General features: G+C 68.4%; 2 protein-coding genes across 4 annotated transcripts; one reads left to right on the forward strand and one right to left on the reverse strand.

Annotated features, from left to right (window-relative positions):
• Positions 1-220: 220 nt before the first annotated feature.
• CD151 (CD151 molecule (Raph blood group)) lies at positions 221-5,030 on the forward strand. 3 transcript variants are annotated; one of them, XM_033402610.2, is made up of 9 exons: positions 221-353; positions 1,304-1,372; positions 2,210-2,319; positions 2,411-2,602; positions 3,033-3,107; positions 3,579-3,683; positions 3,786-3,944; positions 4,101-4,187; positions 4,272-5,030. In XM_033402610.2, exons 3-9 carry the CDS (start codon positions 2,236-2,238, stop codon positions 4,329-4,331), a joined length of 762 nt encoding a protein of 253 aa, XP_033258501.1. In that variant the 5' UTR covers positions 221-353; positions 1,304-1,372; positions 2,210-2,235; the 3' UTR covers positions 4,332-5,030. The 3 variants fall into 3 exon arrangements, with proteins under 3 accessions (XP_033258501.1, XP_033258504.1, XP_004278138.1); XM_033402613.2 differs by having other exon boundaries at positions 227-353; positions 2,235-2,319; positions 4,075-4,187; XM_004278090.4 differs by having other exon boundaries at positions 227-353; positions 2,235-2,319.
• A 1,244-nt stretch (positions 5,031-6,274) lies between these two features.
• On the reverse strand, positions 6,275-7,808 carry POLR2L (RNA polymerase II, I and III subunit L). The gene is made up of 2 exons (XM_033402614.2): positions 7,614-7,808; positions 6,275-6,546 (listed from the first exon to the last, which is right to left on the reverse strand). Exons 1-2 carry the CDS (start codon positions 7,706-7,708, stop codon positions 6,438-6,440), a joined length of 204 nt encoding a protein of 67 aa, XP_033258505.1. The 5' UTR covers positions 7,709-7,808; the 3' UTR covers positions 6,275-6,437.
• Between the last annotated feature and the right edge of the window lie 74 nt (positions 7,809-7,882).

Genomic DNA, 7,882 nt, shown 5'->3' on the forward strand with positions numbered 1-7,882 from the left:
CATCTGTTCCGTCGACTCCTGCAGCCTCCCGCCCCTCCCCCAGCGCAGCTCCTCCGAGGGCATGGGCCGGCGGGGCTGTGGGCGCCCCCGGGCCGCAGCCCGCCAAGCCCCCGCCGCCTCGGGCGGACCCCCGGGGCCCGCCCCCGCTGGTGTTCCGCCCGCTCGCGCCGAGCGCTGTTCGGACCTGCCCGGCGTCGCGGCCGTGGGCGGGGCCTCCGGGCCCGGGGCGGGGACCTGAGCGGTCCGGCGCGTCGCGCTCGCAAGCGCCCGGTCGGCCGCACATTCTCCGCGATCCGAACCGCCGCCGCCTGCGCCGCCACCGCCGCCGCCGGCCCGACTCGGACGCGTGGCCGGTGAGTGCACCGCCCGGCCCTGCCGGCCGGGAGAAGCCGCGCGCCTGGCGGCCGTGCAGGCCGCTTCCGGAGGGAGACGGGCGCCCGGAGGCCGGGCGGAAAGAGGGTCCGCCGGGCGGCGAGGGCGAGGCGCCTCCCGGGTCTCCGGACGGGCCTGGCGGCCCCTTCCGGCCAGGGGCTCCTCCCGAGCACCCCGCTCACTGTGTGCAGACACCGGTGCCCTCCCCTCCGCCCGGTGCGAGTGGGCGGGCCGTTCGCCTCGCCCCGGCGTGGGGGAGGCGGCGGCGGTGACTTCATCGCGAATTCCTCACCCGGCCTGGCTGGAGCCGAGTCGGGGTCCCCCACCTTGCGGGGCGGGGCGCCGAAGGGCTGGTTGGGCCGCGGGGTACGTGGGTGGGGCGGCTCTGTACCGGGCCGCGGGAGCTATTTCTGGCCGGCCCTTTCCCTTGGGGATCATCTCCGCCAGGCACTCCCGGAAAGAGGGGCCCCTCCTCAGCCGGTCGCCCGCGGGCGGGCCGTGGGGGCCGGATCTGTGTCTGGAAGCAGCCTCCCCGGGACCCCAGGGCAGGCCCAGGTCTGCGGCACGTGGGGCTTCCACACCCCGGCTGTGCTAGTGGTCTGCGCCTTTTTCTTTCCAGGCTGCAGCTACTGCTGCTTGGTGGGGCAAGGGGCAGTGACAGGTCTGGTGCCAAGGCTCACGGGGGCCTGGAGAAGGCGTGCGGTCCCTCCCTGGATCGGACTGTCCAGAAATGTCCTCTGCCCTGCCCCGCCCTGGCCCAGACCAAAATACCGGGCCTGGCCGCTCCCCTCTCAGCCACGGGCAGGGGGTGGACGCTGCCTGCTCTGGAAGGCCAGCTCGGGTCCAGTGCCTGGGTTGGCCAGAGAGAGGGGTGGCGGGATCCTGACCATCCAGATTGAGCCAGACCTGTGACCTGTCCCTGCCCTTCTAGTGGAGGCTTCTCGGGCGGGAACTTCCGTCTGCCTGCCTTACAGAGGAGAGAGACATCCCCACCAGCCAGGTGAGTGCTGGGCGGGGTGGATATAAATTTGGCTGTGGGCGGGCAGCGCTGTGTCTGTCTGGAAACATGGCCCCGGGCGCTCAGCTGCCATCTGTGTCCCACAGCCACTCCCCGCCCAGTGCGGACACCCCAGAACAGAGTGGGTGGGGTGGCCCTGGGGTGCCTCTGGGGAGGAGCACAGCCGGTAGCTCCACTTCTCCCTGGGGTCGGTGTGGCTGTCCCCATTCCAGCAATGAGGACCGGCACAGGAAGAACCCCCCAGGTCTGGGCGGGTGTGTGTCTGCCAGCTCCACTTGCCCCCACTGGGAGGAAGGCAGGCCTGTCCTTTCACAGAGCCCTGAGGGGCTTTCCTAAGGCCGTGGGACTAGGCTAGCGAGGGGCAGGTCGCTCTGTCTTGGAGCGCCTCCTCCCCCCCAGCAGCTGGTGGGTTCCTGCCAACCTGTGACGTGGGCCCGGGGAATGCTTGGGACGGGGTGGGGAGCCTGCATGAGCTCACCCCGAGGTGCCTGCTGGGGCTTCCTACCCTGGTTGCCAGAGGGGTGAGTCAGCCCGTGATGGTTGGGGGTCCTCCAGGCCCCCTCTCACCGTGCCCTGGGCTCTGGTCAGGGAAGCCTGGCCCCCTGGCCTTCAGCTAGGCTGTGGGCACCCCAGCTGCCCTCGCTGCAGTGGGGTGGAGGTTCCTGAGCGGCCTTCGCAGGAAGCATCCTGGTTGCCGTGGACATTCTCCCAGAGCCCTCACCCGGGCAGGCACTTGGCTTGGCCCCAACCTGGGGCTGGTCTGGACATCTGTGTCCCCTCCTTCTGTCCCCACTGGTGTCTGGCCATCCTCCCAGTCAGGCCCTCCCCCGCCTCCCTGCCGCAGGATGGGCGAGTTCGGCGAGAAGACGACGACATGTGGCACCGTCTGCCTCAAGTACTTGCTCTTCACCTTCAACTGCTGCTTCTGGGTGAGGCACCCCCTTCCCCAGCCTTGAAAGGAGCCTGGCCTGGGGCTCAGACCTGGGGCCAGGTGTGGTGACCGCTGTGCACTGCCCACAGCTGGCTGGTCTGGCCGTCATGGCCGTGGGCATCTGGACACTGGCCCTCAAGAGCGACTACATCAGCCTGCTGGCCTCGGGCACCTATCTGGCCACAGCCTACATCCTGGTGGTGGCGGGCGCTGTCGTCATGGTGACCGGGGTTCTGGGCTGCTGCGCCACCTTCAAGGAGCGGAGGGACCTGCTGCGTCTGGTCAGCAGGGTGTGGCTGGCACTGGGGGCGGGGGTGGGGCTGCGGGTACCTGCCAGGGCTCCCTGCCAGGCTGCCGGGGGCTGGCTCTGGGTCCTTGAGGGAGTTAGAAGGGACTGACGGGGGTCGAGTGTGACACCGCAGGATGGACTCTGCTGTGCTCACCTGGGGGGGGGGGCGTCCCTTCCCACCTGCCCAGTCCTGTGAGTGCCCACCTCCCAGCTGGGCCAACAGAGGGAAGACACCTGGGAGTGAGCACTGGGGGTCCTGGCGGCCCCCCAGCGCTCGCCTGCTGCCTGGAGCCCTCACCGTGTGGCTGCTGGGAGCTGAGGGCAGTGGCTGTGCTCTGTTGTGCCTGGGCCCGGGGAGTCCTCACGGACTGGGGGTGTCCGTGTCCCGCCCCGTCTCACGGAGCCCCTGCACCGCCCCCCAGTACTTCACCCTGCTCCTCGTCATCTTCCTGCTGGAGATCATCGCGGGAGCCCTGGCCTACGTCTACTACCAGCAGGTGAGGGGCACAGACGGGCCGTGGGCGACGTGGACGTGCACGGGCACACACGGGGACACGCACGTGCGAGATGGATGCGCACACGCAGGCGACGTGTACATACACACGGGGACACACACATACACAGGCAGGGCGCGCACATGCACACAGGACCCCACGCGCTCCAGCGCTGAGCATCGTGGCATCAGGCCCAGGAGGTGGGGACTGGGTCCCAGGGGGAGGGCGGATCACAGGGATGGGCAGCCTGCCTGCAGCACCCAAGCTGCCTGCTTGGGGGCCCTGGCGGGGGAGGCAGGTGTCCGCAGGCTCTGGAGCGCCCTCCCTGCCCGCGGCCCTCCCCGTGGCCATCCGAGCCATGCGTCTGACCCCAGCCCTGACCCTGCGCCTCTCTCCCGCCTGTGCCCATTGCATTCTGCCCCACCTTGGAGAGTGTTAGATTTTGTGGCTGAAGCTGTCACCCCCTCACCGCAGCTGAACGCAGAGCTCAAGGAGAACCTGAAGGACACCATGACTAAGCGGTACCACCAGCTGGGCCACGAGGGCGTGACCAGCGCTGTGGACAAGCTGCAGCAGGAGGTGGGTGGGTGGCGCAGGGAGGCACCTCCCCAGACTCGTGCGGGAGCCCCAGCCGCAAGGGTGGGCGCTCAGGGCTCAGCCTGGGCTGTGTCCTCGCTGCAGTTCCACTGCTGCGGCAGCAACAACTCGCAGGACTGGCGGGACAGCGAGTGGATCCGCTCGGGCGAGGCAGGTGGCCGCGTGGTCCCTGACAGCTGCTGCAAGACCGTGGTGGCCGGCTGCGGGCAGCGCGACCACGCCTCCAACATCTACAAGGTGGAGGTAGGCCGGTGGGGCCTTGCTGAGACGCCCAGGGCCCTGAGGGCAGTGGCTCTGCTCTGTCGTGCCTGGGCCCGGGGAGCCCCGGGATGCTGGGGGCTGGTGAGGGGGCCTGACGACTTGCTGCCTTCAGCGTGCACCCCTGGCCTGCTCCTGCAGGGCGGCTGCATCACTAAGCTGGAGACGTTCATCCAGGAGCACCTGAGGATCATCGGGGCCGTGGGCCTCGGCATCGCCTGCGTGCAGGTGCGGGCACGGCAGGGCGGGCCGGCGGGTGCTGGGACGCGAGGTGCTGGCGGCCACGTCCGCTCATGCTGGCCCCATGTTCAGGTGTTTGGCATGATCTTCACGTGCTGCCTGTACAAGAGCCTGAAGCTGGAGCACTACTGATCCTGCCCGCGGGCCGGCCCTCCATGTGCACTGCAGCTTCTTGCCACGCGTTGACTACTGACGGCCAGGGAGCTGCGGTCCAGCACGTGGCCCCGCCCTTTGCCTGCCAGGGTCTCCCCCTGGTGTTCTTGTGCCTGGGCCCCCCCGCCCCCCGCACCGTGCCATCACCGTGACCTCTGGGGAGCCCCAAACCCCGGAGGCAGCTTCAAGTGCCTTTAGCTGCACACCGAAGTCCCAAGGCCTGGGGTCGGCCCCACTTGTCTGCCTGTCTGCTGGGCTGGGTGGGTGGGTGGGGGCCGGGGTCGTGGCCTCGGGTTGCTCCCTGAGGCCTGGGTTCAGTCAGAGGAGCCGAGTTGGGCAGCAATGGGCTGGCCCAGCGGGGAGCCGGGCGGCAGCAGGTGAGGAGCCCCGTGTGCCTGCCCTGAGGCCCCTCAGGTATTGCGGGCTTCTCCTTAAGCAAGCCACGTCCAGCCCCTGGGGAAAACCAAGCAAGAGTTCTCCCAGGGCCAGGCCTCTGCCGCTCCCCCCGCTGTGTTCCCGCTGCTCTCACCACCATCTAGAGGCCTCGCATCACTAGTTCACTGCTGTCACCTCTTCCCTGGAGGCAGGCGTCCTGCAGGTTTTATTCACTGCCGCCTGATGATGCCTAGGACTGCTCCTGCTGTGTGGTAGGTGCTCAATAAACGTCTGTGGAGCGGATGGCTGAACTTACTCTGTTGGTGACACAGTCCTGGTCCCCAGGGCCGTCACGTCCAGCAGAGTGGACAGATCCCCCCACCCAGGGCCACAACAGAGGAGGACAGGGGGCCAGCTGTGGGCCAAGGGGACTCGAGGGAGAGGTGGCTGGGGACAGGCCTTGATGCAAAGCTGGTGGTGTGGCCAGAGCCCCAGAGGAAGTGGGGCTAGACCTCGGGGAGTAGCCGGGACTGCTTGTGGTTTCCAGGGGCCCTTCTGGCCACGGTGCAGGATCAGGAACGGGAGAAGGTGCTGGGGCTGGTGTCTCAGGAGCGAGTCCGGGGTGTGTCTGGAAGGATGTGTGCTGGCAGTGGGAGCTGGGGCTGGAAGGGGTGCTGGGCCTGGAGGGGCAGCCAGGGCGTGGCCATCGTGCCCTGTCGCCCAGGGGCCGCCCAGCTCCTCACACCGCTGCACAGACCCCATCTCCCTCCCGTGGTCCCCTCCCGTGCGTTCAGGGAACCCCACTTCAGGCGTCCGGGCAGCTGGGCCAGCCCTGAGGAAGGTGCCCGGGGAAGGGCGCCTCCCTCGCTAACTGCACGGCCCTGCCCTCTGCCCGCTGCAGGGCACCAGGGCCTGCCTGACCCCCGCCAAGGCGGCAGCTTCCCGTTCTGAGCCTCAGCCTGGCCACAACAGGACAGAGGCCTCCGAGAGGCAGCGCTCCGCTGGTTCACAGGGTGGCATGTCAGTGCCTGGGGCACCGAGAACCCACCCAGCCCAGCCGGCAGGGCCCCTCCCACCCACTGTGGGGATCTGAGTTGTCTGTGGAGGGGAACGGGCTGCTGGCCTTGGGGGCAGCCCGGAAGCTGCTGGCAGCAGGACTGTCAAGACGGGCGTCTAACCACAGCGGGCACTCTACTCAGGGCTCAGAAAGCCTCGAGGTTCTTCAGACACCGGGGAGGAAGAGGTGAGGGCGTCTGTCCTGAGCCTAAAGGGCGCCCGGAACACCGCTGTGGGGACGCCAGCGCCCCCGAGCCCCCAGCCCAAGCACTCCCGACATCTGTGCCTTGTGTGGAGCCGAGCGTGAGCCCTGGAGGAAAGCAGCCCCCGGCTGAGCGCCTCCCTGGGGATGGCCCTCCCCCCTCCCAGGCCTCATCCCTGGGGATGGCCCTCCCCCCTCCCAGGCCGTGAGGGCCGCACCCACCCCAAGCGGCCTCATGCTCGAGGCAGGACACAGGAGCGGGCAGCGGGGAGCCTCACAGAGCCAGGCCAACTGTCAGGACCTCCTTGTGGTCCTCAAAACCATTTACTGGACGGTTCTTTCCAGAGAGGGAGACCCATGCCGACAGGGCCACGGGTGGGCGGGCCTTGCTTCCAGCTCCCCACACCTCCAGGGAACGAGCCGTGGGTGAGACGTGGCCTGCCGGGCAGGGGTCACTTCTCCAGGGGTGCGTAGTTGAGCAGCTTCTCGATCAGGTCCACGTGGGCCAGCAGCATGCGGCGGCAGCAGTAGCGCTTCAGGCCCAGCGCATCCAGAGCGTCCCTGAGGGCGAGGAGAAAGCTGGCTGCAGCCTGTTTGTCCTGGCAGATGGAGGACCTTGCCCCCGCTGGAGCAAGCCCTGCTCAGCTGCCACGGGCTCTGCTCCCCATGTCGGGGAGGGAGACACCTCTCTCATTTCCCAGAGACGCCGCCCGTCACCCTCAAGGCCTCTGGTGTGCAGACGATGCGGTGGCTTGGGAAAGGGGAGGCCAGGTCGGGTGGCCCCTGCTTGGGTCATCCTGGGGAGGGGTCCCGTGCAGGCTGCCAGCATTCACTTGCACTCTGGTCATTTCAGCAGCCTCCTCGGAACTTGGCGCAAATACTAAGGCCATCTATCGCTTCCCCGTTCATCCGACACACTTGCACTAAGAGCCTACGCCTCCCTGGCACATCCCGGGACCCAGAGGTTCAAATGTGATGAGGATGGGGCTGTCCACACAAGGGCCCAAGGTCAGACTCTAGTCCAGGGTAGAGACTCTGACAGGCACGGTGGTAACTGCAGTGCTAAGGGGTAAGTAAGCACAGAAGAGGGACCCCCACAATAGCCTGATGATGAGGCCTATGTGGTCAGGAAGCTTGTCCTATGTCCTAAATAAGCCAGTGAGTCTGCAGTACACGGGGGTGGGCCTAACAGCGGGGAGATGTTAGGGAGCAGGTGGACAGAGGCGGCTGAGGGCTTATTTGCCGTGGAGGTGGCGAGACTCGCCAGGATACCTAGGAGTCCCCAGACGGCAGCAGCTTGACGCCCGACTCCCTCCCCTCCCCAAACTAAGAGGTCGGGGCGGGGGGCGCTTTCCTGAGAACAGGTCCGGAGAACAGGGATGGAAAAGACTCCGAGACTGAAAGCTCCCCCGCCCAGGGTCACCTGGAATCTGATGTGAGTAGCCCCCGCCCCCGCCCTGATGACTGGGACCCCCCGACACCGGCCCGACACACCGACCCCGCGGGCCGGGACCCGGCCCCCCAGGCCCCTCAGGCCGGGACCCACCCGCCCTGCCCCGCAGGCTGGCGGCCCGGGGAGCGCTTCCCGACCAGGCTGGAGGCCCTCCCGGGCCGGCCCGGCGCCTCACCCCTCGGTGTACTCGGCCTGCAGCAGCCCCAGGTAGGCCTCCCACTTGTTACCGACGATCTTGCCGCACGTGAAGCAGCGCACAGGGATGATCATGGCGGCACCGGAGCAGCCAGCAGCCAAACTCCTTGATCCTGCGGCGCTTCCGCCCTCGGCTCCGGCCCCGCCCCGGGCGCGCCCATGGCGCGGGGGGTGCCCGGCCGTCCGCCCGCCCTGGTGCCGTTGCCGTCCGCTTCCCTCCGCGACGAGTTTCCGAGGCCCGTGCGGCCG

Source organism: Orcinus orca, chromosome 8 (genome assembly GCF_937001465.1).
Source record: "Orcinus orca chromosome 8, mOrcOrc1.1, whole genome shotgun sequence".
NCBI classification, from domain to species: domain Eukaryota; kingdom Metazoa; phylum Chordata; class Mammalia; order Artiodactyla; family Delphinidae; genus Orcinus; species Orcinus orca.

What these genes read in the sequence shown, in the direction of transcription:
- CD151 (XM_033402610.2), top strand. Translation starts at nt 2,236, where the DNA reads ATGGGCGAGTTCGGCGAGAAGACGACGACATGTGGCACCGTCTGCCTC. An exon ending in TGGACAAGCTGCAGCAGGAG is followed by an intron (nt 3,684 to 3,785) that starts GTGGGTGGGTGG and finishes TCCTCGCTGCAG; the next exon opens with TTCCACTGCTGCGGCAGCAA. An exon ending in CCAACATCTACAAGGTGGAG is followed by an intron (nt 3,945 to 4,100) that starts GTAGGCCGGTGG and finishes CTGCTCCTGCAG; the next exon opens with GGCGGCTGCATCACTAAGCT.
- POLR2L (XM_033402614.2), bottom strand. Translation starts at nt 7,708, where the DNA reads ATGATCATCCCTGTGCGCTGCTTCACGTGCGGCAAGATCGTCGGTAAC. An exon ending in CAGGCCGAGTACACCGAGGG is followed by an intron (nt 6,547 to 7,613) that starts GTGAGGCGCCGG and finishes CCTCGCCCTCAG; the next exon opens with GGACGCTCTGGATGCGCTGG.